General features: G+C 46.3%; 1 protein-coding gene across 3 annotated transcripts in view; it reads left to right on the top strand.

The window, feature by feature from the left end:
• Positions 1-27,615, top strand: part of LOC137425699 (rho GTPase-activating protein 26) — a 117,883-nt gene extending 90,268 nt beyond the window's left edge. For 2 of the 3 annotated variants that reach the window (XM_068114387.2, XM_068114388.2), the window contains 9 exons: positions 45-132; positions 3,877-3,935; positions 9,059-9,164; positions 9,410-9,569; positions 9,671-9,821; positions 20,321-20,702; positions 20,822-20,881; positions 21,742-21,821; positions 26,373-27,615. In XM_068114387.2, the coding sequence (XP_067970488.2) occupies positions 45-132; positions 3,877-3,935; positions 9,059-9,164; positions 9,410-9,569; positions 9,671-9,821; positions 20,321-20,702; positions 20,822-20,881; positions 21,742-21,821; positions 26,373-26,461 (1,175 nt within the window). In that variant the 3' untranslated portion in view covers positions 26,462-27,615. The remainder of the gene's footprint in view (positions 1-44; positions 133-3,876; positions 3,936-9,058; positions 9,165-9,409; positions 9,570-9,670; positions 9,822-20,320; positions 20,703-20,821; positions 20,882-21,741; positions 21,822-26,372) is intronic. The other variant, XM_068114389.2, reaches the window with a different exon arrangement.
• The last annotated feature ends 336 nt before the right edge of the window (positions 27,616-27,951 follow it).

Genomic DNA, 27,951 nt, shown 5'->3' with positions numbered 1-27,951 from the left:
TTTTTTAATTGTTCCTTTTGGTATTCTATGACTGCTTCTTGCAGATTGCCGGAGTGTGACGGAACTGAACATGGAAAACGATGACGTCTGGGATGTTAGAGCTCTGTGCTCTACTGTCAAAGCGTACCTAAGGTAAGTTAAAACCCTTTTGAATCACGATTTTGATTTGCTAACACATTAGGTCTACATTTCATCACTCGAATGTTCATGACAGATTGGTAGGTTTTGTTTTTCTGTTCAATTGACGGTTTATCAGGGATTTTGCATTAATTGATAAATCAGTTATATTACTCCAGAATAAATACAGCACGGACACTGCCAAGCCACACGGTTGATGGGGGATTGTGGAGGGTGTGGGATTGTGTTGGGTATTTTGGGGGGGGGGGGGGGGTGATTGTTGATGGTTGATGGGGGATTGTAGAGGGTGTGGGGTGGTGTTGGGTATTTTGGGGGGGTGATGGTTGATGGTTGATGGTTGATGGGGGATTGTGGAGGGTGTGGGATGGTGATGGGTATTTTGGGGGGGTGATGGTTAATGGGGGATTGTGGAGGGTGTGGGATGGTGTTGGGTATTTGGGGGGGGGGGGGAGGTTAATGGTTGATAGGGGATTGTGGGAGTGTGGGGGTGCTGGAGGGAGAAAGAGTTGTGGGGGGGTGGGGGGGGGGTGCAAGATAACTGCTTTATTCGTCAGGCCTGTGTTGTGTGTGTGTGTGTGTGTGTGTGTGTGTGTGTGTGTGCGTGCGTGCGTGCGTGCGTGCGTGCGTGCACGCACGCGTTGGATCAAAACAAACCGTTAATCCAAATCAAACCAAATTTTGGGATGTTAAATCAAACCGACTGTTAAAATAAACGTTACATCAAACCAACTGCAACACAATTCAACTAAGTCGATGATGAAACACAAACAAACATGAATGCATTCCTAGCTTCAAGTGATGGAAGTGATGTAAATCAATTAAGCTAAACAGATCTATTACAAATAAACATGAATGGCATGGTCTGAGACACTGGAACGATTGTGAATACACACACACACACACACACACACACACACACACACACACACACACACACACACACACACTCGGGGTCTGCCTGGCAGGCACGTAAGACGTCGGCCATAGCAAAGCTTGCGGTGTTAGTGTGTGAAACTTCTGAGGCTATCCTGAAGACTCAATAGCTCAGTGGGCTGTCACTGCGTAAGTGATGAGGTCCGTCGGCTTGAGTCCATTTAAATTACAAAATTACCAATTTTAGAAATCAGAAATCAGAAAAAGACACATCATATCTATTTTGTAGGGTAGCAAAGGATAGATCAGTATTGACATCGTCTAAGCGTTTGGGTTCCCCTCTAAGTGATAGCCATCCTCGTAGTCACGTGAAAAAGTAAGTACACCCCATGTAAAGTTTTGACTTTTTCAACATATTTCAACATACAGCTATTTGATCTTCATTTCAACAATATTGATAGATAAAGGTGATATAATATAACAAATATCATGAAACATTTACATTTTGTAGTCCATTGTATAATTTAAATAAACATAAATGCAAATTTCGCATGTGGAAAAAGTAAGTACACCCTTGGCTCTAATATGTGGTATTGCCCCCTTTGGCAGAAACAACCTCAACAAGGCGTTTCTTATAACTGTCGAGCACTCTCTGACATCGACTGGGAGAAATTTTTGCCCACTCCTCCATGCAGAATTCTTTCAGCTGTGCGATGTTTGAGGGGTTTCTTGCATGCACAGCTCGTTTCAAATCCCCCCACAACATCTCGATGGGATTTAGATCCGGGCTTTGACTTGGCCATTCCAGAACCCTCCATTTCTTTCTTTTCAGCCATTCCTTGGTGGATTTACTGGTACTAGGGCATGCCCGTACTATATATATAGGACGTGCCCGTAAGTGCGTGATGTTACCGTACAATGAATGTATCGTCCCGACGCCGCAGCTCGGATGGCGCTGCAGTTAATCGGGTCCCCAAATTCCTCATCGACGATAACTAAACAATATATTATATGAATCGCACCGTACATACCTCCTTGTAGATCTTGTTCTTGTCTTGATATACTCACTCAGGCTCACTCTATCACGACTGAGTCCTCCCAGCTCCTCCAAATGGCGCCCGCTCGCCGCTACGTAAGTCCGGAAGTGACGTCCTCATTTGACTGTCCGGAAGGTCGCATATCGCAGGAAAGCGAAAGAATCGCAAATTAGTTTTAATTAGTTTTAAAACATCGTTTAACGCCAACATAGCGCCAACATAGTTTGCCGACGGGAAATAAATGAATACGCTCTCAAATGTGCCATCCGAGGCAGAGTCTGTTCGCCACGTTCGGCACACGTGATAGCTCGCTGCTCTCTGATTGGTTGAATCGTTTTTTGGACATAGCTCGGTAACTACTTCTGCGATTAATTTAAAACCTTGAAAAGGCACATCCTCGGGTCCCCAGCAATATACCTGGCAAGTTTCAAGTATATCGGACCGGTAGTTGTCGAGAAACAGCGGTCACAGACAAACATACATACAAACATACAAACATACAAACATACAAACATACAAACATACACACAGAGATTGCTGGAATTATAGATAGATGTTTAGGGTCATTGTCATGGTGCAAGGTCCACCTTCGGTTGAGTTTCAACTTTCCGACAGATTTGTGCAGCCTCTTTCTAATGGTAGACTCGTGCACTTTGACATCAACAGTGGCAAGAGCTACCTGTAGGTCCCGTGATGACATTCTGGGGTTCTTAGAGACTTCTTTCAGCATCTTGCGGTCTGCTCTCGAGCTGAACTTGCTGGGGCGGCCTGGCCTGAACAAGTTGGCAGTTTGGTATCTTCTCCACTTGTGGATAATCTTCCGGACAGTCGAATGATTGATTTCAAATTGTTTGGAGATCTTTTTAAATCCCTTCCCAGACTCGTAGGCATCTCTAACCTTCTTTCTGAAGGCCTCAGAGAGCTCTTTTGATCTAGACATGGTGACACCGCACACTTCAACAACAAAGAGCAAACCAAACTAAATGTCTGAGGTTTAAATAAGACAGGTTCCTCCATGATCCTCTATAACGATGTTCTAATCATTTACACCTGAGCTGGTGCACCTGATTCTAATTTTAGGTATTTGAAAGTAGTGATAAATGTAGGGGTGTACTTACTTTTTCCACATGCGAAATTTGCATTCATGTTTATTTAAATTATACAATGGACTACAAAATGTAAATGTTTCATGATATTTGTTATATTATATCACCTTCATCTATCAATATGGTTCAAATGAAGATCAAATAGCTGTATGTTGAAATATGTTGAAAAAGTCAAAACTTTACATGGGGTGTACTTACTTCTTCACGTGACTGTAAATGCGGTTTATTACCTGTGCCACCAAAGGTGGATGGAGGTTATGTTTCACCCCTGTCTGTCTCTCTATCTGTCTGTTTGTGTGTTTGTCCGTTTGTGAACAATATATCTCAAAAAGTTGTGGACGGATTCAGACGAAATTTGGCAGAGATGTAGCATATGTGAGAAGGATGAAATGATTATATTCTGATGAAGATCTGGATTCGGATCCGGCTACTAGAATTTTAAAGAGATTCTTCACCATTGGGAGATTGGGCCAAAAACTATACATAGCAGGATATCTCAAAAAGTTATGGATGGATTTGGCCGAAACTTGTTGGACAGGTTGTGTGTGTGACGAGGAAGAATCGATTCATTCTTGGTGAAGATCCGGATCTGGATCTGGAGCCAGCTTGAAGAATTTTTTAAAGTGATTCTTCACCATTGAGTGATATGGCCAACCAGGCAGAGGTATGCCCTCTACTGAGTGCCGTTCTAGTTAATTTTCTGTGTTTTTCTATCGATACAGATTATTACATGAACCACTGATGACTTTCAAGCTGCATCAACGTTTCATCACAGCTGCAAGTATGCGCCCCACACTGCTGCAGTCCATCGTACCTTTTTATGTTTTGTATACAAAGTCGAGGCTCGTGGAAGAGCGAGGAATGCCGCGCCCGTCTCTTACCAACATCCGTGTCCCGGCATATTGTAAGTAATGTTTCCAATATTACTGTTGAGAGTGTTGTTGAGAGATATTTCAATAACTGCAACATAAAGTTGTTTTTGCTTTGTAAAGAGACTTTCTAACGAGAACAGACTTTAGCTTTAGGCCATACTAAGCGGTTATGTTTCATCCAGGTATTGCTTTGAGATGAGTCCATACCTGACTGATTGGTCGTGCAACAACATTGATAACTGCAATCACTTGTGGCAAGCCTGGTGTTGGATCAATGGTTCAGGTTGCTGGCTAAAGATATCAGGGTCTTGAGTTCAATCCCTTGTCGTGTCATTGAAATAACAATAGGTTGAAATACCAACTTCAATTTTGAGATCTTGGTATTTGGTCATTTTCTAGATTTGTGTTGTTTTCGCCAAAATCTCTGGGTACTGACACGTCAATGAGCAATGCCTTCTTTTCTTTTTGTACCTACAGTGCATTCAGAAAGTATTCAGACCCCTTCACTTTTATCACATTTTGTTATGTTGCAGCCTTTTGCTGAAATCGTTTAAATTCATTTTTTTCCCTCATCAATCTACACTCAATACCCCATAATGACAAAAGAGAAAACAGGATTTTAGAAAGTTTTGAAAATTTATTAAAAAGAAAAAACTGAAATATCACATTGACATAAGTATTCAGACCCTTTGCTATGACACTTGAAATTTACCTCAGGTGCCTCCCATTTCTCTTGATCATCTTTGAGATGTTTCCACACCTTGATTGTAGTCCACCTGTGGTAAATTCAATTGATTGGACATGATTTGGAAAGGCACAGACCTGTCTATATAAGGTCTCACAGCTGACAATGCATATCAGAGCAAAAACCAAGCCATGAGGTCGAAGGAACTGCCTGCAGAGCTCAGAGACAGGATTGTGTCGAGGCACAGATCTGGGGAAGCCTACAAAAAAAATTCTGCTGCATTGAAGGTTCCCAAGAGCACAGTGGCCTCCATAATTCTTAAATGGAAGAAGTTTGGAACAACCAGGACTCTTCCTAGAGCTGGCCACCCGGCCAAACTGAGCAATCGGGGGAGAAGGGCCTTGGTAAAAGAGGTGACCAAGAACCCGATGGTCACTCTGGCTGAGCTCCAGAGATCCTGTGTGGAGTGGAGATGGGAGAAACTTCCAGAAGGACAACCGTTTCATGGAAGTTTCTCCCATGGAAGTTTCTGGAAGATGGAAGTTTCTCCCATGTCCACACAGGATCTCTGGAGCTCAGCCAGAGTGACCATCGGGTTCTTGGTCACCTCTCTCACCAAGGCCCTTCTCCCCCGATTGCTCAGTTTGGCCGGGTGGCCAGCTCTAGGAAGAGTCCTGGTTGTTCCAAACTTCTTCCATTTAAGAATTATGGAGGCCACTGTGCTCTTGAGAACCTTCAATGCAGCAGAGATTTTTTTGTAGGCTTCCCCAGATCTGTGCCTCGACACAATCCTGTCTCTGAGCTCTGCAGGCAGTTTCTTCGACCTCAAAGCTTGGTTTTTGCTCTGATATGCATTGTCAGCTGTGAGACCTTATATAGACAGGTGTGTGCCTTTCCAAATCATGTCCAATCAATTGAATTTACCACAGGTGGACTCCAATCAAGGTGTAGAAACATCTCAAAGATGATCAAGAGAAATGGGAGGCACCTGAGATAAATTTCAAGCGACATAGCAAAGGGTATGAATACTTATGTCAATGTGATATTTCAGTTTTTTCTTTTTAATAAATTTGCAAAACTTTCTAAAATCCTGTTTTCTCTTTTGTCATTATGGGGTATTGGGTGAAGATTGATGAGGGAAAAAATGAATTTAAACGATTTCAGCAAAAGGCTGCAACATAACAATGTGAAAAAAGTGAAGGGGTCTGAATACTTTCTGAATGCACTGTAAGTACGATATCCGGTCGCAATGCTTTGCCTATGTTCACGCTTGATGTGATCATCAGGTCGTACGTGTACGTTGCTTCCTTGTTCTCAATTATTGTTTACTCACCCCTGTCTGTTGATGGATTCGTGAACATGTGAACACGTCATGAACTGTGAACAGGACATCTCAGAACGTTGTTGATGGATGCGGACCAAATTTGGTGGACAGGTTCGGTGTGTGACAAGGGCAAAATGATGATATTTTGGTGAAGATCCGGATATGGGAATTTTTCAGTGATTCTTCACCATTGAAAGATCGGGTCAAAAGCGATATACAGCATGATATGTCAAAAGTTGTGAACGAGTTATGACAATACCAGGTGGATGAGTTGGTTAGGTGACAAGAACAAGCCGGTCCGATTTTGGTTCAGGTCTGAATCCAGATCCGGCCTATAAGTGGAATGCAAAACATAAGCTGTTCGACCTGGTGGAGGTAAGCACTCTACCGAGTGCCGGTCTCGTATTTCTTCTGTGGAGCTTGATGTTTTCTTTAGTTTTTAAACTCTGCAGATTCCTGTCTCTTGTGAGACGATCCTTTCTTCACAAGGGGAGGTGCAGGCTGTTTATTTTTCAGCGCGCATCTGCTGGGATTGGAGACTGCACATACACAGAAATTCTGTGCGGACTCTGTGTTCCAACATTTCGTGCTTTATTTTCCTTTCTTTTCAACACACTTTTCTCCTCTTCCTGCCATCCTCCATCCTCCCCCTCCTGGCGTTCTCCTCTCTCCATCCTGCCCTTTTCTCATCCTCTCCCGGCATCTCGGCACCGTTCATTTCTCTCGGGTATGGCACCACTTTGGGTTTACCTCTCTTCTCTGTGGATGGTGCATGCGAGTTTCAGCTTTTGTCGCCAGCCTCACAGTGGAGCCATCGCCCACAGGTCCATACAATGCGTCGCCAACCCAGGGACGTTTTTGCTCATCCTGACACGGTATACCGCTGCCACCGGTTGCCATCTCCACACGCGGTCCCACCAAACCTCAGTCCCTTCTGCCCATAGTGGGAAGACGTCACCAAAAGGGAGTCATCCTTGGTGTGAGAGACAAAGGGCACTAAAGGAGTCAACAAAGCATACGAAGCCACATCTCAAACGCCTCGACCTCACCGAAACTATTATATTCAGCATGATCCTCGACCGTACCGAAGCTCGGTCCCACCCTGAAGAGGACGGAGTCGATGAAGTTCTCCAAGCTGCATAGCCAGGCCATGTCCCAAACGCATGTTCATCAGCGCAACACCGGGCACCACGCGAGTGGCCCTCAGCCTCATCGAAGCAGCTAAAAGCCTAGGCCACATCGCAAACTCATGTCAAACGGCACAACACTGGGTGTCTCGCGCACCGTCCTCTTTTCCACCAAAGTTGCTGCCCTCGTCAGTCTTAGCTCCCGTTGAATATGTTATTCTGCGCTGTTTTCGGTCCCATCAGTCCCTGATGAGAGGGAGTCGTCAAAGAAGCAACATCGTGTGTGTGTGTGTGTGTGTGTGTGTGTGTGTGTGTGTGTGTGTGTGTGTGTGTGTGTGTGTGTGTGTGTGTGTGTGTGTGTGTGTGTCAATCACTTGTTAAATTGTGGTAATATTTCCGGGGATGGTTTTCAAAATATCAGTGAGGTTCTTCTTCATCATTCCTATTGCTCCAATTTTCACTGGTACAATTTCAATTCCGTTCAGCTTCCAAGATCTCTTGACCTTATTTTTGATGTCCGGGTATTTGGTCGTATGTGTGTGTGCGTGCGCGCTGACATTCGTGCATGTTCACCTTTGCACATGTGTGACTTTGTTATTTTCCTCAACATTGGTTTCCGTATAATCACCAGTGATTATTTCTACAAAAAGAAAATATTTCTGTCTGTCTGTGTTGAACGTTTAACGGATGGCTTCCTTTGCAGACGACTTTTGCAGTCATTTTTGTACATTTACTGCCTCGTATATAATGTCAAGATTTTCCTCAGGAAATTATACAAATGGTCAAGATTGCAACAACCATCCAATTGTAGTTTGCAAGTGTGCACACGATCAAATGTTTCATGACAAATCGCTCGGCTTGTTGGTTAAAGTAGAGCCCGTCTCCACCATAAGCAACGTGCACATGTAACGTGCACACGTGCACACGTGCACGTGCACGTGTAAGCAACATGCAACGTGCACATGTAAGTGATCCGGTTGCATGCAACCAAGTCGGGCAACTTTTCCCTCGTGTGTGGACTCGGCTTCAAATGTAAGGAAATATTTTGATTTTTCAAAATGGTGGAAAATAGGACAAAATCTGCGGGGAAATAATCTTTCACACTTTTACATTCACTGGTTACTTTGTTGTCCCCCGTCGCACCGCGGAGCGAAAGGGGGACTATGGTTTTCCCCTCCGCCCGTGCGTGCGTAAGCGAAGGACCGCATTCGAATTTGGTGTGCGGGTGCAACCCACGTCAAAATCCAAGATGGCCGCCTCCATGTATGTCTGAACCTTGTGAGCAGAATATCTTGAAAAATAAGCGAAGTACCAACTTCTAATCTGGTGTGTGGGTGTATCTAGGCAAAAGGAATAACGCTATTGAAAATTGGGTCCCCGCGTCAAAATCCAAGATGGCCGCCGCCATGTATGTCTGAACCTTGTGAGCGGAATATCTTGAAAAATAAACGAACTACTAACTTCTCATCTGGTGTGTGGGTGTGTCTACGCATCAAAGAGAACGCTATTGAAAATTGGTTCCCACGTCAAAATCCAAGATGGCCGCCGCCATGTATGTCTGAACCTTGTGAGCGGAATATCTTGAAAAATAAACGAACTACTAACTTCTCATCTGGTGTGTGGGTGTATCTACGCATCACAGAGAACGCTATTGAAAATTGGTCGCCACGTCAAAATCCAAGATGGCCGCCTTGCGTCTTCCACTTTGTCAACTCGCATCACTTCACCGACGGGGGACCGAGGCGTAACGCTTGTTTATACTTGTATCTTGCTTCAGAAAATTTCAAGGATGTGATGAAAGGGATCAAATAATCCAAAATATCCTTCACATAGCAACATGGTAGAGAGGCCCTCGAGTAGAGCGGAATTTAACAGATTGTTGATTGGTGTGTGCAGAACTAGAGACGGAGGAGGATCGATTGACGTCTATCCATGGACTTGTGTACGACCTTCCAGAGGAAAACAGGATGATGCTGCACCTGGTTATTCAACACCTTGTAAAGTACTTGAGATTTTTTTTTCTACATTGCTTGTGTTGTTTGAACATGGCCGCTCATTCAACTGTGTAACAATTTATTACTAGCAGCAGTAGTATAATAGTGTCTCAGAAAGCAAACCAGATTATTACAAGATTTACAGTAAACAAGGTAGACACGCTTCGATTGTGTTACCTGTATGATACCTGGCTCTCAAATCTCATTTGGTTCTGCGTTGCATTGCTAAGGCGTTCACTCCGTTCTACCTTAGGGTGGCGGCTCGCAGTCAGGAGAACCGGATGCCCGTCGCCAACCTGGCTGTGTGTTTCGGTCCTGGTCTGCTGCGCGCCGAGCACGAGTCCGTCGCTGCATTGCTAGACATAAAATTCCAGAACATTGTGGTGGAAATCCTCATCCATCACCACCAGAAGGTTTGCAGTGTAGACTGAAACAATTGAATAATGTGTCAGAAAGTGGAATCAAACAACAAATGATCATTTAACGTCTTCCATTTTGTCCTTCCACTTTGTAGATCTTCTCAGTTGCAGCGAGAGGGTCGGGAGAGTTCCGTAAAGGGGTCCCAACGCTGAGGAAATATCGCCCGCACCTCTCCCTCCGCCGACCACCTCCTTACAGTCCTCCCGCACCACCGACGGTATCCCAAATGCCTGCAAGCCCTCACCGTGAGTACATTTGGCTTCACCTGCAAAATTAGAGCCAACAGGTGTCCAAGTACACCGCAGGTGACTCGACTGCCTTGACTCTTTAATGCCATATTTGTGTCAGAGTGCAGCATGACGTCCTTGCTGGTTATTTTCACCTTAGCCCTTTGGGGACACCCACGAACAGGTTAAGAACGATCTCCGTTGCAAAAACAAAGTCGAGGCTCATGGAAGGCTCGAGAACACAGAATGGACCAGAATATAAAAAAGAAGAGCATGATGGAAAGGGGAGAAATAGCAACATCAAGGGACATATGTTGGAAGAATGGGCCAGGGGAGTAATGACATCAAAGGAAAGGAGGAGGAGTAGGATACAAGTGGAGAAGTTGGATACAAACCCAAACACTAGAGCTCTTCAGAAACCGTGTGTGCCCTTCAGAAACCGTGTGTGCCCTTCAGAAACCGTGTGTGCCCTTCAGAAACCGTGTGTGCCCTTCAGAAACCGTGTGTGCCCTTCAGAAACCGTGTGCGCCCTTCAGAAACCGTGTGCGCCCTTCAGAAACCGTGTGCGCCCTTCAGAAACCGTGTGCGCCCTTCAGAAACCGTGTGCGCCCTTCAGAAACCGTGTGCGCCCTTCAGAAACCGTGTGCGCCCTTCAGAAACCGTGTGCGCCCTTCAGAAACCGTGTGCGCCCTTCAGAAACCGTGTGCGCCCTTCAGAAACCGTGTGCGCCCTTCAGAAACCGTGTGCGCCCTTCAGAAACCGTGTGCGCCCTTCAGAAACCGTGTGCGCCCTTCAGAAAGCGTGTGCGCCCTTCAGAAAGCGTGTGCGCCCTTCAGAAAGCGTGTGCGCCCTTCAGAAAGCGTGTGCGCCCTTCAGAAAGCGTGTGCGCCCTTCAGAAAGCGTGTGCGCCCTTCAGAAAGCGTGTGCGCCCTTCAGAAAGCGTGTGCGCCCTTCAGAAAGCGTGTGCGCCCTTCAGAAAGCGTGTGCGCCCTTCAGAAAGCGTGTGCGCCCTTCAGAAAGCGTGTGCGCCCTTCAGAAAGCGTGTGCGCCCTTCAGAAAGCGTGTGCGCCCTTCAGAAAGCGTGTGCGCCCTTCAGAAAGCGTGTGCGCCCTTCAGAAAGCGTGTGCGCCCTTCAGAAAGCGTGTGCGCCCTTCAGAAAGCGTGTGCGCCCTTCAGAAAGCGTGTGCGCCCTTCAGAAAGCGTGTGCGCCCTTCAGAAAGCGTGTGCGCCCTTCAGAAAGCGTGTGCGCCCTTCAGAAAGCGTGTGCGCCCTTCAGAAAGCGTGTGCGCCCTTCAGAAAGCGTGTGCGCCCTTCAGAAAGCGTGTGCGCCCTTCAGAAAGCGTGTGCGCCCTTCAGAAAGCGTGTGCGCCATTCACAAAGCGTGTGCGCCCTTCACAAAGCGTGTGCGCCCTTCAGAAAGCGTGTGCGCCCTTCAGAAAGCGTGTGCGCCCTTCAGAAAGCGTGTGCGCCCTTCAGAAGCCGTGTGCGCCCTTCAGAAGCCGTGTGCGCCCTTCAGAAGCCGTGTGCGCCCTTCAGAAGCCGTGTGCGCCCTTCAGAAGCCGTGTGCGCCCTTCAGAAGCCGTGTGCGCCCTTCAGAAGCCGTGTGCGCCCTTCAGAAGCCGTGTGCGCCCTTCAGAAGCCGTGTGCGCCCTTCAGAAGCCGTGTGCGCCCTTCAGAAGCCGTGTGCGCCCTTCAGAAGCCGTGTGCGCCCTTCAGAAGCCGTGTGCGCCCTTCAGAAGCCGTGTGCGCCCTTCAGAAGCCGTGTGCGCCCTTCAGAAGCCGTGTGCGCCCTTCAGAAGCCGTGTGCGCCCTTCAGAAGCCGTGTGCGCCCTTCAGAAGCCGTGTGCGCCCTTCAGAAGCCGTGTGCGCCCTTCAGAAGCCGTGTGCGCCCTTCAGAAGCCGTGTGCGCCCTTCAGAAGCCGTGTGCGCCCTTCAGAAGCCGTGTGCGCCCTTCAGAAGCCGTGTGCGCCCTTCAGAAGCCGTGTGCGCCCTTCAGAAGCCGTGTGCGCCCTTCAGAAACCGTGTGCGCCCTTCAGAAACCGTGTGCGCCCTTCAGAAACCGTGTGCGCCCTTCAGAAACCGTGTGCGCCCTTCAGAAACCGTGTGCGCCCTTCAGAAACCGTGTGCGCCCTTCAGAAACCGTGTGCGCCCTTCAGAAACCGTGTGCGCCCTTCAGAAACCGTGTGCGCCCTTCAGAAACCGTGTGCGCCCTTCAGAAACCGTGTGCGCCCTTCAGAAACCGTGTGCGCCCTTCAGAAACCTGGAGGGGGTTGGGGGGGGGGAGGAAGCAGAGCGTGGAGACGTCAGAGAATGCAAGACCAGAAATGAGCCGGAAGAAGACAGAGACCACCGACCTTGTCTAAGAGGGGAAAGTGATAGGCCAATAGACTGAGCTTCAGCGCAGGTGACTCCAATGACTTTGAAGGCCTTGCTTTTGACAGCAACACGCCGAGCAAGGTGTGAGACAGCGGTGCCAGTCCAGAGGAGAGAGCAGTATTCCATCAAGCTGTGGATGAAGGCCCTGTAGGTGGATAAGAGTTCAGATGTGCCAAAGAATGCCTTCGTCTGGGAATCCTCCATCATGCAATGACTGGCTTTGGATAAAAATTTACATTATGTGGTTTGCTTAAGAAAGGTCATGGCTAATAGTAAGGTCTAAAAATTTGTGGGATCGAACTTCTGAAAGATGCTTGTTAAGGAAGTAGATGCGTGGGTTCACCAGACGATCCTTTCGGAGAGAGTGAGGCTTGGCTGGATTGAAAGTCGTATTCCAGGTGTTTGACCAGCTCTCGTAATTGTATCAACGTCTGCTGAGAATGAAGAGGCTACTGCATGCCTATCTGAAGAATGAGAGATTTTACAGTAGAAGATGGAGGTGTCATCAAAGAGAGAGGATTTTCCAGAGAGTCGGAGAGATCATTAATGAAGATCAGGGATAGGACCTGGCCTAGCACACAACCTAGAGGGCACTCCAGCCTTTACAGGTATAAGAGATGAAAAGATTCTGTTGAGAGCCACACGTTGACTACGAGAATAGAGGAAGTGAGGAAGACAGGGGTGGAGTTGGCCATGGATGCCAGAGGCAGAGAGTTTAGAGAGCAAGGCAGGATGGGATGGCAGATTGTATTGAAAGCTTGAGATGTGTCTGGAAACATGGCCCTGATCTCATGTCTGATATTGAGGGCCTCCATCCACTGTTGGGAGAGTCGGAGCAGCATGTCCACGGTGGAGTGACCTCGTCTGAAACCAAATTGGTGATCTGAGATGAGGTTGTTGGAAAAAAGGAATTATTTCATATCAACTGCAAAGATTGATTCCATGACCTTGCTGACGATTGGAAGGATTATGTAATGTCTGAAGTTAAGGTGATCCGTTTTTGTACCGTGTTTATGTAACGCAGTGATGATCGCTGATTTCGAAGCAGATGTAAAAGGACCGAGGGCCAATGATAGGGTGAAGAGAGAGCAGAGCAGGCTTTTAGGACATGAAATGATGCTAAATGGAGATGGCGACTTTTGATCTCTCTGGGCATCAAAAGTTTAAGTATTTTTCCAATCGTGTGTTTGTCATGAAAGTTATAAGGCAGCCAAAAAGGCTGCAAAGAAAGAGGTAGCAAAGGCGCAGGAGCCATGTAGGAAAATGTTCGGAGAACGCTTGGATTCGGAAGAGGGTCAGAGAGCAGTATTCAGGATTGCAAAGCAGATAGCGAAAGAGAGGTGTGATGTGATGGGGGTGAGTTGCTTGAAGGATGAAGTGGGACAAATCGTTGTGGACCCAGATGGAATTAAAGGAAGATGGAAAAGATATATGGAAATGCTGTTGAATACAGAGAATGAATGGGATGGCAACATAGAGAGTAACCCAGTTTTAGGACCGGCAGAGAAGATAACTGAGAAGGAAGTTGAGGAAGCGATAAAAGCAATGAAGAGTAGAAAAGCGGGAGGGCCGATGGGAGTTGTGGGAGATATGTTGAAGGCAGCAGGGAGTTGGGGTGTGAAGAGAATGACAGAGATCTGTAATCTGGTGGTGAAAGAAGGCCGCATTCCAGTGGATTGGGAACTGAGTACCCTCGTCCCTCTATACAAGGGGAAAGGTGACCCTCTGGAGTGTGGCTCGTACCGAGCGATAAAGTTATTGGAGCATGGAATGAAGGTATTGGAAAGGGTGTTGGAGAGGAGGATAAGGAAGAAAGTGAAGATCGACGAAATGCAGTTTGGATTTATGCCAGGAAGAGGAACGACAGACGTGCTTTTTATTGTGAGGCAGTTGCAGGAGAAGTACATGGAGAAGAGGAAGAAGTTGTTTCTTGGGTTTGTTGATCTGGAGAAAGCATTCGATAGGGTTCCACGCAAAGTATTGACATGGGCAATGAGGAAGTTAGGAGTGGAGGAATGGTTGATCAGAGTAGTGATGGCAATGTACAAAAGAGCTCGCACAGCTGCAAGGACGAAGGACTGGAACAGTGGTGAGTTTGAGGTGAAGGTGGGAGTGCATCAGGGGTCGGTACAAAGTCCACTACTATTTGTAGCTGTGATGGAGGTGCTGGCTCAGAATGTAAAGGAGGGTTTACCGTGGGAGTTGTTGTATGCAGATGATCTGTTGTTGATTGCGGAAAGTATGGATGGACTGAAGGAAAAGATGAACAAGTGGAAGGAATGTATGGAGACAAAAGGTCTGAAGGTGAATATCGGAAAGACGTAGGTGATGGCAAGTGGTAAAGCATGTGGTGAGGTGGAAAGAACTGGGAAGTGGCCATGTGCTGTGTGCAGGAAGGGTGTCGGAGTGAACTCCATTCAATGTACAATGTTCGCTGAGTGGGTTCATCAAAAATGTAGTGGTCTGAGAGGGTCATTAACCAGTGTGGCAGCTACATTCAAATGTAAGGTGTGCACAGAAGGAGCTGCAGATGGAGGAAATGTTGAATTGGATCTTGGAGACGGCGTGAAGCTGGAAGGTGTGAAAACATTTTGCTACCTCGGAGACATGCTGAATGGAGAAGGTGGATCAGATTCGGCAACGGTTGCTCGAGTGAGATGTGCATGGAAGAAGTTTCGGGAACTGAGTGGCATGCTGATGAGGAGGGGAGTGTCGTTGAAGCTGAAGGGAAAGGTGTATGCTGCATGTGTGAGAAGTGTTATGATTTATGGGAGCGAGACATGGGTAATTAACGTAGAGCAGCAACGAAGCTTGGAAAGGGTGGAAATGCGAATGGTTCGATGGATGTGCGGAGTATCGTTGAGAGAGAGGAAGACAAATGATGAATTGCGAAAGATGATGGCAATAGAGCTTTTGATTGATGTTGTGAAGTGGAACAGGTTGAGATGGTTTGGTCATGTGTTGAGGAAGGATGAAAGTGACTGGTTGAGAAGAGTGATGGAAATGAATGTAGAAGGAAGTAGAGGACGGGGAAGACCGAGAAAGACTTGGCCAAAGATGGTGGAAGAAGAAATGCGGGCAAGAGGGTTAACAAGGAGAGATGCAGAAAATAGGGCAAGATGGAGAAGATTGTCATGGGGACCGCAAGGCTAACCCCCGCTCTAGCAGGGAAAATGGCCTTAAAATGCATGTTGTTGTTGTTGTTGTGTGTTTGTCAAATTTCCACTCGTTATTTTATTGTCCATGTGTTATTGTGTGTTTCTAGTTAGTTTTGGTTTGAAATTTGCGTAACTTGTAATTAATAAACCGTTTTCTGTTCGCTCCGCGTGCGCGGCCCTGTAACCTGAGGCTTCCCCTGCCGATGTCTGTTAATTCAAGTTCCTTCCTTCGCTGTATTGCTTGGTTCTTAGATTTTTCTCTTCTCCCCCGAACTTCTACTCTTTGTCTAACTTTATAACCACCCCCCCCCCCCCCCCAAAAAAAAAAAAAAAAAAAAAAAAAAAAACATTTATTTCCTTTTCTCCACGCATGCTGTTGTCTCATCGTGTGTTTCTGTCCACGTGCTTCTCTCCACGTGCGGTCTCGCCCCGCCCCATTTATCTCCTTGTCTTCCACCTTTTGCCCTGTTCACGTGACTCGTGGTTGTCCCTCTAGGGTCCCTCTCCCCGTCGCTATTTTGTGAATATAAGATTGTTTTTCATGGTTTTGTTTAAATATTATTTAAATATGTTTAAACTTTCCCCTGCAGTGTTTTATTCAGTGGTATATCACAACACGCTGTTTTTCTTCCTATTTAAAAGGCTTTTATCAATTTCCTCCACAATTCATTTCACTTCCAAAAAAAATTCAATCTTACAATTCTTCCTCACTACATTCTCTAAACTCACCTTTATTCCACCCCTCCTCTGTCGTTTTTAACCCTTTGAGTACGGGATTTTTTTTTTGGATGAAAATACCCCGGAAATTTGGATGAAACGGGATTAATTTGGCATTTTGGTACGGGAATGCAACCACGTACTGATGATCTATTTATAGGTAAAGTCGATGACGTGTAGTAACGTCATCCGTACACAAAACTTTTTCATGGGTTGCGGCACTGGACGTCATCCGTACTCAAAGGGTTAAACAGATCTCTGATTTGAAAATCACAATAAACCCAATTTGTTATCGATGTTCGTTTTTCATTAATCATCCACTTTCTAAACTCCCTCCTCACACCTCCCCTCCTAAACTCCCTCCTCCCCCCTCCCTTTCAATTATCCCCCATCGCCCCTCCCCTCCTAAATCCCCTCCTCCCGCCGCCCTTTCAATTCTCCCCCATCGCCCCTCCCCTCCTAAACTCCCCCCTCCCCTTCAAAACTCCCCCCAACCCCTCCCCTTCAAATCTCCTCCCCCCCCCCCCCCCCCCGACCATCTTTCTCCAATTCTCCCCCCTCCTCCTCAAAGCTGCCTCCTTCCCACTTCGTCTCACTTATATCTCATACCTCCACCTCCTCCAACATTCTACCCTCCTCTGCCTCCCCTCAAACAACCCCTCACTGTGCCTCATCCCATCACCATCAAACCTTTCGTCATCCTCATCCTTCCCTTTCTTGTAACTCTTCTGTAATCTCTGACACTCTATCAACTGCTCTCCCTACCTCCCCCTCTCATCCTTCATCTGACCCTACCCCTCCCCTGTCCTGCAACCGATGCTCCCCCCTCTCTCCTCATTAACGGTATGGACCTCAAACATCCGGGGCCTTCGCTCAAACCTGATTGATCTCTCCATTCAGGTTGCTTCTGACAATCCAGACTTGATCTGCTTAACAGAAACTTTCCTCCTTCAAGATGTCTCTGATTTCTTAATATCTCTTCCTGGTTACTCCCTCCTCCGGTATGATAGACCTGAGCCTCGTCCTGGTGGTGGGGTTGCAATCTTTATCAAAAACTCTCTTCCTCACTCTCCTTGCACTGCCCTCTCTCCACCTCACCCCCAGGAGTACTTCTGGCTACGGCTTCCCCTTCGCTCCCACCTTTTGTTAAAATGTGTTCTGCACCGTCCTCCAAACAGTGATGACTCAATTTACATATCGCTGTCTAACAACATGGACCAACTTCTATCCACTCATCCCAACTCTCTCTTCCTCATATGTGGCGACTTCAACTGTCATCATGCCAGCTGGCTGGATGTGGGTTCCTCTCACCAGCCATGGCATCTCAGCAAAGGACTTCTGCGACTCATTGGGACTGACACACTCTGTCAATTTCCCGACCCGGATCTCAGTCAATGGAGTATCTTCTCTTCTAGACTTGGTTATGACAAACTTCCCTGCTAATGTCTGCTGCTCTTCTTCTGCAACAATCGGTTCTTCTGATCATGTGCTTGATAAAGTGGACATCTCTCTGGCCATTCTCAGAGAGCCTCCTCAGCGTCGACGAGTCTGGCATTTCACTCAGGCCGACTGGCACGGTCCTCAAGCAGCCATCAATCATCTGGACTGGTCTCCCATCTCTACTGCCTCTGACATCAACTCTTCCTGGGAATTCTTCCAAAGTAAATTGCTCTCTCTCATGCACAGATTTATCCCATCTCGTCTTCAGTTGTCATACCCTTCCTCCCATCCATGGTACAATGAATCTTGTGGTGAGGCAGTTGCCCTGAAACAACTTGCCTTTGCCTCTTGGAAAGCAAATCCAACTGAAGGCAATCTCAGTTCCTTCCACCAAGCTCGGAACAAGTGTGTGTCTACCCTCAGGAGTGCCAGGAAGCACTACCTCTCCACACTCAAGAATGAACTCTCAAACCTGTCTCCTTCCTCCAAATCCTGGTAGTGTCTGGTCAAATCTGTTTCTGGTGTTTGTTCCCCCTCCATCCCCTCCCTTACCTCAAATGGCTACACAGTTGACACCGCACGTGACAAAGCCGAATGCGTCAACTCTGTGTTTGCCTCAAAATCTTGTGTCCCAAACCCAACTCTCTCTGTACCAACCTTACCCAGTCGTACCCAGCTGCTCCTGGACTCTGTATCCTTCTCTCCTGACAAGGTGGAGAAGTTTCTGTCAAACCTCGACTCTGATTCTGCAACTGGACCAGACGGCATCAGCCCACGGGTCCTAAAATCCTGCTCTGCCGCTCTATCTCGCCCTCTCTTTGTTCTCTTTACCCACTCTTTTGCTCAAGGTCATCTGCCATCAGTTTGAAAATCGGCAAACATCACCGCTTTACACAAAAAGGTGCAAAAACAGATCCTTCCAACTACAGACCAATCAGCCTGCTCCCAATTATCAGCAAAGTCATGGAATCTATCATTGCTTCGGATATCAAATCCTTCCCCTTCTCCAATGGCTTGATCTCTGATCATCAATTTGGTTTCAGACCAGGTCACTCCACTCTGGACATGCTGCTTCTGCTGTCTCAACAATGGATGGAGGTCCTCAATGCCAAACAGGAAATCAGAGCTGTCTCCCTTGACATATATTGTACCTTCGATACGGTCTGGCACCCCGCTCTGCTCTCCAAACTCTCTTCCCATGGTATCCATGGAAATCTCCATGCATGGCTTGCGGACTTCCTCTCTGGTCGTAGTCAACGTGTGGCCCTGAATGGATTTCTCTCATCTCCCCCTGCCTGTTCAGGCTGGAGTTCCCCAAGGCAGTGTTCTGGGCCCTGTGCTTTTTCTGGTCTTCGTCAATGATCTATCCGACTCCCTGGGAAATCCTATCTCTTTGCTGATGACTCCACTCTCTGCCGCTCCATTCCTCATCCCTCAGATCGGCAGTCTGCAGCCTCCTCACTCTCTGCAGACCTGGACAAAATCACAGACTGTTCAAACAAGTGGAACATGTCTTTCAATCCTGACAAATCTCACTCTTACGATGTCTCTCTGAAAAGACCGACTGGAGAACCCTCCCATCTACTTTCTCAACAATCCTCTCCAAGAAGTTCTGTCACTCAAGCTTTTGGGTCTCACTATCTGCCATGATATTTCCTGAGAAAACCACATTTCCAAGCTGGCCTCCAAAGCCAGTCGCCGACTGGGCATCGTCCGTCGTGCGAACTACTTCCTTGGCACACTTGAGCTCCTCACCACATACAAGGCTTTCATCCGCAGCTCAATGGAATACTGTTCTCCCCTCTGGGCCGGTGCTCCTGCCTCACACCTAGCTCGGCTTCACGCTGTTGAAACCAAAGCTTTCCGAATCATTCGAATCTCCCACGATGAAGCTAACTCCGAGGGCCTTTCACTCACTCACCGCAGGCAAGTTGGTGGTCTTTCTCTCTTCTCCCGACTCCTCGCCGGCCTTGCTCCCCCAGCTCTGTGCTTTGTCCCCCAAATATTCCTACAGGTCGCACAAGATCTGCCTGCAACCCTCTGATGGTTAAACTGCCGAAATCTAGGCTCTCTGCTCACCTTCACTCTTTCATTCCTCTTTTCTCCCGCCTCTGGAACAAACTCCCCCACTCCATTCAATCCCACTCCTCCCTCCAGGTCTTTAAAACAGCTGTTCACCACCATCTCTTATCTTTCCCCATCCAAAACCTTGATATTTTCTTCCCACGCTAATTCACCCCAAATCCACTTTTTTGAAATACCAACCTCTTTCCTGGAAGTCCTTGCAGTGCCCATGTTTTATACCTCTCCCACCTCCCCCCAAGCCCTCCCACAGATCTCTCAATGTCCCTGCTCTCAAATGTTGCGTTTGTGTGCTTCCCCCTGTCTCCCCATCTTGTCTACCGCTCCCCTTATTATATGTTTTATGTGTCTGTTTGATTTTTTTTGCATGTGATTGTTAGCTCTTCCACGAGCCTCGATCTTGTTTACAAAAAAAAAAAAAAAAATCCGGTCCAGTTGCAGAGTAAAAGTTGAGGGTTACCTCTCTACCACCTCAGGTGCAAAAGACGCAGAGTCCCGGAGCAGTTGAGTGTGACAGAGTAGGATGGGGACAGGAACAGGATTTGGAAGCAAACACAGAATTGTTGAAAGTTCAACCTTGTGGTTGGACAGATGTTGTTGGAAGAGAAGGCAAGTTGTTTGAGGCAACTGCCTCACCACAGGAGTCAGTGGCAAAAAGGTAGAGATATTTTTAACATGACGCAGCATTCCCTTAAACATTGCAAGTAACACATGTTCGTTACATCTCTTTGCCACATTTGATAGGGGACAATACGTCTTTCTTTGCTCGGAACGGCTCTACGGCACGTCCGGGCCAACCGGGTCCACTGCCCAGTCAAGTCCTACCGTCGGATCGTGAATTTGAAGGGCCTGGACCACGATTGCCGGATGAGTCCCACACAGCTTCACCCGCTGCCTCGCCCCACGTACCTCCTGCAGGCTCACCCCACTTACCTTCTGCAGCCTCACCCCACATACCTCCTGCAGCCTCACCCCACGTACCTCATGCAGCCCCACCCCACGTACATCCTGCAATCCCACCACCTGCACCACCCGTGGTTTCTTCTTCCACACAACCTGTCGCTCCACCTGTCGCTAAACCACGCATGCACGTGAGGAGTGAAAGTGATGGTCAAGTACCCAATAAGTGAGTTATTGCTCGTTACTCATTGTACTTGTGATCATTTTGGAAACTTTTACTTTGTGTTATTGCACACCTGCCGTTAACATACTATTTGCTTCATGAAGGTGGCTTTTATCCGACAGAGTGAGCTCAAGAACCCAAATGTACGAGTCCAAAAATAACCGTCCTTCCCTGCAATCCAGGTACTTGCTATACCTATGTGGTTCGGATACCACTGCAGTTCTCTAATAACGTTTGCAATGGACACCTGGGAAGGAAACAATAAGGATACCGTACAAGTTGAAATGCAAGGCGATTTTATTTTATTCCTGCCGGTCTCTTTATGGGTCACGTTACGTGGAGCAATCATTCCCTGCGTCCGGAGGTCTCATTTTGGGTTCCGGTTTGAAATCTTCTCTACAGACGAGCTTTGGCCTTTCCAGGTTGAAACTCTCAGATGTCATCACACCCTCAGGCTGATGGATGCCCAGCCAATTTTTATTTCGGAGTGTAAATGCCATCCGTTTAAAAATATAACCACCTTTAGAGGCCATTTTTCCCCGCAAAGCGGGGGTTGGCCTTTTTCGGGAACCGTGGTTGTTGTTGTTTTTTTGGTCCCCTTTTTGAAGCAATGTTTTACGGCCGGATGCCCTTCCTGACGCCAACCCTTTTCGCCGCCGTTAACGACAAACAGGGAATTACCAGTGAGCTGGTACTCAATTTGCCGACCTCGGAAGGATGACAGGCTGAGTCAACCCCCCAGGCGTTAATTCAGCGATCGACCGGGATTCGAACCCAGGATCTTAGGATCCCAAGCCGGCACCCTAGCCGCTAGCCCAACACCATCCGTTTGTCACATGAATTTTCATCTCCTTCCCCACAACGCTCTCCCCCTCCTTCTTCCCCAATCCCAACAGACATGTTTGATTTACTTGCAATCTTCAAGCCCTGATGTAAATAGCAGATTGTGTGTAACATACGTGTGAAGGGCCAAACGGCCTCTTCCTGTTTCTTTCCCGAACCTTGCGACTTGTTCTAATTCGTGCTTCTTGTGACGTTGCAGAAGAGCACGGGCTCTTTTTGACTATCAGACGGACAGGAGCAGTTTGTTGTGTTTCTGCCAAGGTGACATCCTGATTAACGGTGAGTTGCATGAACACAGTTTGTATGGACAAGACGTTGCGCACATGAGCTCGGAAGGTCTCGAGAGAAGTACCAATGTTCAAAACTTGGAATTCTATTTTTTTATTGAGATGGAGCGCATCGTCATGAAATTGGTTTTACTAAACAACCTCAAACGTGTGATATTCCGTAGTTGTAGTTGCCCGATTCGCTTACCTTTGAACTCTCATTTCCGTTCACTTCCTGAAACAATAAGATCCCCGACTTCGCTGGCAGGGTGTCTCTGCCATTGAGAGTGGCTATCCCATGTGCTTGTACTCAGATGTTAAATACCCCATAATGCTACCATACCCATACACACTGGTACCTTGGCCAAAGCACTGCCTTTAACTTCTGTCTTGAGGCCAACAACAGACAACTCGATGTATATTATATGCTAGCACTTGCTCCCAGAGTAAGGAATGATTAAAGTGTAACCTCATGATTGATTTGTCCAAAAAATTCCTTAAATCCAGGTGTTGGATTTTTTTTCTTTCTCCCCATCGGCTGAGGCACACATCCTGGATTCCTCTGAGCCGAGGTTTCTGAGTTGGCTTAATTATTAGTCCCCTACCTGAATGAGACCATAGGTTTGCTCTGTCTGTCCCATTTGTGGTTTTCATTTCAAATGAAACTTGGTACATGGCTTTATTATAATAGGACACAAAGCAAGTTTGGGTTTCGGGGCATTTCGCCAAATTTTCACGGAGTTGTGCCCTTTTTGAACTTAAAAATATCATACTATACAGTCTCGGGAAAAAGTAAGTACACCTCATGTAAAGGTTTGACTTTGTCCACATATTTCAACATACAGCTATTTGATCTTCATTTCAACAATATTGATCGATAAAGGTGATATAATATAACAAATATCATGAAACATTTACATTTTGTAGTCCATTGTATAATTTAAATAAACATAAATGTAAATTTCGCATGTGGAAAAAGTAAGTACACCCTTGGCTCTAATAGGTGGTATTGCCCCCTTTGGCAGAAACAACCTCAAGTAGGCGTTTCTTATAACTGTCTACCAGTCTCTGACATCGACTGGGAGAAATTTTTCCCACTCCTCCATGCAGAATTCTTTCAGCTGTGTGATGTTTGAGGGGTTTCTTGCATGCACAGCTCGTTTCAAATCCCCCCACAACATCTCGATGGGATTTAGATCCGGGCTTTGCCTTGGCCATTCCAGAACCCTCCATTTCTTTCTTTTCAGCCATTCCTTGGTGGATTTACTGGTACGTTTAGGGTCATTGTCATGTTGCAAGGTCCACCTTCGGTTGAGCTTCAACTTCCCGACAGAGGGCCTCACATTATCCTCAAGCACCCTCTGGTACAATGAAGAATTCATAGTGGATTATATGATGGTGAGCTGCCCAGGCCCTGATGCAGCAAAGCTGCCCCAAACCATAATATTTCCACCACCATGCTTTACAGTTGGTATCAGGTTCTTGTGGTCAAATGCTATCTTTGGTTTTTGCCAAAAATACCTTCTGGTACTGTGGCCAAATAGCTCTACCTTTGACTCATCTGTCCATAATAGCACAGAGCACATTGTTCCAGAAGTGCTGGTCTTTGCCGAGGTGTTCATTGGCAAACTTTAGTCTTGCCCTGATGTTCTTTCTGGACAGCAAAGGTTTCCCCCTGGCACACCTCCCATGTCGATCAAATTTGTGCAGCCTCTTTCTAATGGTAGACTCGTGCACTTTGACATCAACAGTGGCAAGAGCTACCTGTCGGTCCCATGATGACATTCTGGGGTTCTCAGAGACTTCTTTCAGCATATTGCGGTCTGCTCTCGGGCTGAACTTGCTGGGGCGGCCTGGCCTGAACAAGTTGGCAGTTTGGTATCTTCTCCACTTGTGGATAATCTTCCGGACAGTCGAATGATTGATTTCAAATTGTTTGGAGATCTTTTTAAATCCCTTCCCAGACTCGTAGGCATCTATAACCTTCTTTCTGAAGGCCTCAGAGAGCTCTTTTGATCGAGGCATGGTGACACCGCACACTTCAACAACAAAGAGCAAACCAAACTAAATGTCTGAGGTTTAAATAAGACAGGTTCCTCCAAGATCCTCTCTAACGATGTTCTAATCATTTGCACCTGAGCTGGTGCACCTGATTCTAATTTTAGGTATTTGAAGTAGTGATAAATGTCGGGGTGTACTTACTTTTTCAACATGCGAAATTTGCATTTATGTTTATTTAAATTGTACAATGGACTACAAAATGTAAATGTTTCATGATATTTGTTATATTATATCACTTTTATCTGTCAATATTGTTGAAATGAAGATCAAGTAGCTGTATGTTGAAATATGTTGAAAAAGTCAAAACATTACATGGGGTGTACTTACTTTTTCACGTGACTGTATATGGGTTAGTTGTTAGCTGCTGTGACCCCACCCTACTGCTTTACACCCATTGGCTGGACAGCTGGCCTGACTCCACCCCAAATGAAGCAGCGCAGATTGGTAGGCCTCAGGCCTTAGGCATGGGTGTTAGTCCATGGTACAGTGCAATTGGAATAGAAGAATCACCTTTAGAGGCCATTTTTCCCCGCAGAGCAGGAATTGGCCTTTTTTGGGAACAGTGGTCCCCTTTATGCAGCAATGTTTTATGGCCGGATGCCCTTCTTGCCGCCAACCCTGTTAGTCGCCTCTTGCGACACACAGGGAATTACCAGTGAACTGGTACTCAATTTGCCGACCTCGGAAGGATGACAGGCTGAGTCAACCCCCCTGGCGATCATTCCAGGATTCGAACCTAGGATCCAAAGCCGGCACCCGAACCACTAAGCCAAACACCAGGCTCACAATTGGAATGATCCCAGGTATCAAATCAAGTGAGGCACAAAGCACCCCTCCCTTTATGTGGGATAATTTCTCTGTGTGCAACTTTAATTTCTCGGCTTCCACTCGACAAAATCGGCTGCAAATTTCAAAAGTGAATGCTTTATACGTCGAGGTAATTTGATCCAAATTTCACGAACGTCGGTTTCTGCATTCTTGAGTTGTATTTAGAAAACCCTCGAAATCACGTTTGTGTCTGTCCGTCCGCCCAAAATGTGTTGGTGCTCATATCTCAAGGACTATACATTGAAACTAGCTGAAACTTGGAATATACATCGGCCAATACGTCTAGTTAACGGATTTCGAAACAAATTCCACCTAAATGCTATAGTTTATGCTTGGCTCAGAGGCGAAGCCCACCCTCCAAACCCCCATAAAATTAGGGGCGGGCCCCCATACAGACCGCTAAAAATAGGTTGGTTTTTAATTGGTGTTATTTAATTGATGTATGTGATGTCTCCATGTACGTTTTCATCTGTTGTTGTGAGGGCCACTTTATGTGGCCATAGAAAATGAAGGACATTCTTTGGAAATGTGCCAGGGGCATAGAAAAGGCCCCTTTATACGGTATGTGGCAAAGTATAGAAAAGAAGGGACATTCTATAGCTTATAGAAAATGCCAAACAATATAAAATATGGGGCATTCAAAAAATCTGGTGTGCATGCTGGACTACCCTTGTGTTCTTAGGAGGAACCAAGTAATGCTCCAGAAAAGTTCATATAAAGGGGCGCCCTACATATATGTTAAAAACCCGTCAGTATGTAAAGGAATTTTTTTTTTTTTTTTGTGTGTACCTTGAAAAAGAAAACACAAACGTGTGTGTTGTATATGAATGTGAAAACAAACGTAAACTCATTCAAAACAAAACAAAATGAAAACGTGTAAGATAATGTGCATGTGTGTGATTAATTTGTTAAAAAAAACAGAAGTTAGTATGTACTATGTACCAACCAATTACAGACTTGTTGGGTGTGATGAATTATTCGGGACAAGCGTGATGTGTGTACACATTATAAGCAACAAATTGTATCATTAATTAATTAGTATAGGCATTATGGGCACATTCTGTAACTGGATTGCAAATTGCTTCATGCAGGTGTATGAATCAAATTGGCACCCCTTTATATGAACTTTTCTAGAGCATTACTTGGTTCCTCCTAAGAACACGAGGGTAGTCCAGCATGCACACGAGATTTCCTGAATGTCCCTTCTATTCTATTGATCGCCATTTTCTATAAGCTATAGAATATTCCTTCTTTTCTATACTTTGCCATGTGGCACATCTCATATAACGGGGCCTTTTCTATGTCCCTGGTATTTTTCCCCAAGAATGTCCATTATTTTCTATAGTTTGCGACGCAGCACATACCACATAAAGGGGCCTTTTTTTATGCCCCTGGCATTTTTCTCAAGATATATAATATGTGCACATAAGCTATATGCATTTTTTTTTGCTTCATGTATGTACATCGGATTCTTTTCTTTCTTTTTTAGCATCAAACACGGCCTCCCTCGGCGAGCTTACACTGCCAAAAAACCCATAACTAGTGCTCATGTGTGGGGTATGTGAGGGATACCGCCCAAATAAAGGAATGTGTTTACTGATATTGATCTGAAACTTGATAGGAGACATGTATTGCAAAGTAATGATCACTCTTGTTTATTTGTGCTTTCTTGCAGTGCAAAACACCGTGGATAGCGAATGGGTACGCGCCACCATCAATGGCAAGATCGGCCTAGTGCACAAAGACAACATCCAGCTGCTCTAGGCTCATGAAACCACACTCCATTTTTTTTGGTTTGCGAGCCTGTAGATGTTCCATATTTCTTGGCTCATGAGACCTCAAGCCCTCCATTTTGCTTGGCCCATGAGACCGCAAGCCCTCCATTTTGCTTGGCCCATGAGACCGCAAGCCCTCCATTTTGCTTGGCCCATGAGACCGCAAGCCCTCCATTTTGCTTGGCCCATGAGACCGCAAGCCCTCCATTTTGCTTGGCTCACGAGTCTGCAGGTGTTCTCCATTTTGCTTGGCCCATGAGACCGCAAGCCCTCCATTTTGATTGGCTCACGAGTCTGCAGGTGTTCTCCATTTTGCTTGGCCCATGAGACCGCAAGCCCTCCAGTTCCCCATATTAGGGGTTGGTCGGCTGTTGGCACCTCTCCACTAAGCCAGTGACTTTCTCAACAGACTCATCTTTTCCCTTTCTCACCACATGGCCAAACCACTTCAATCTTCCCTTTCTCAGTACGACTGGATTTGAGCTTCTTTCTTATGACCACACTATGCTGCTTATCCTTTAGTGTTCCCGCACCCATTCATCTCGTCGACCTTAGTTCGGTCCTGGCTATTCTTCAGTTATCTTCTACCCACCCCATGTCTCACTACCGTACATCAAAACTGCTCTAATGCAGGTTGCATGTGTTTCATTTTGCTTGACTTGGCTCATGGGCCCACGCGTGTTCTATGGTGCTTGGCTCATGAGCAGGCATGTGTTCCATGGTGCTTGGCTGACGGGCCTGCAGGTGTTCCATTGCGAGCCTGCAAGTCCTCAGGTTTTTTTTTCTTCTTTAGGTCAACGGTGCACATCAGCTTACGCTCATTCCGAGTCGGCACCTCGTGTTTGGTGTATTGTAAATGACCCTTTTTCCCCTGTGGAGGAATATTCCTTTCCCATCCTTTTGGGATCAATGAAAGAGGCGTCATGTTGTTACGTATCAAGGGAGTGATCGTTTTGCATTTTACCAAACCACGTGTTACAGTGCGGAGTTCACATACCTGGAAGAGTTTGTGGATGATGATTTGTATATTATCGTTTTTATTGTGAACTTGCTCGGTGATCACTTCTTGCGTCGATGTTGCATGTGGGATTGTGGGTACCTTTTTAATGCATGTACTTTAAAACAATTTATACTTCATGTTTACCCAAGGTTTTGTTTGTATCAAAATGGAGAATCGTTTTTAAAAAATACTGTTGGGAAATAATTATAATAATGTTGCATTAAAAAAAGACTCCATTAAAACCTGGTTATCGATGTTGCCCATCTTCAAGGCCTCAGAGGGTTACTTAGCAACAAGCGTCGGTGCAATTCAAATGACACCTCAATTGTTTGCGAATCCAAGTTGGATGAATGTTTAAAATGTTATTTATTTACTGAGCGAGGCCTGTCCCACGGCTCCTCAGGAAGAGGTGTGGGTGAAGTTTTAAGGCGTGTAAGAGGGAAAAGGCTCAGATTCCCGGTTCCTCGAGCTTCAGCGGT

The sequence above is a fragment of the Myxine glutinosa genome, chromosome 4, assembly GCF_964187855.1.
Source record: "Myxine glutinosa chromosome 4, kmMyxGlut1.1, whole genome shotgun sequence".
Lineage (NCBI taxonomy): Eukaryota > Metazoa > Chordata > Myxini > Myxiniformes > Myxinidae > Myxine > Myxine glutinosa.
The sequence above is the reverse complement of the archived record's forward strand: the minus strand, read 5'-3'. Positions and strand labels throughout refer to the sequence as shown.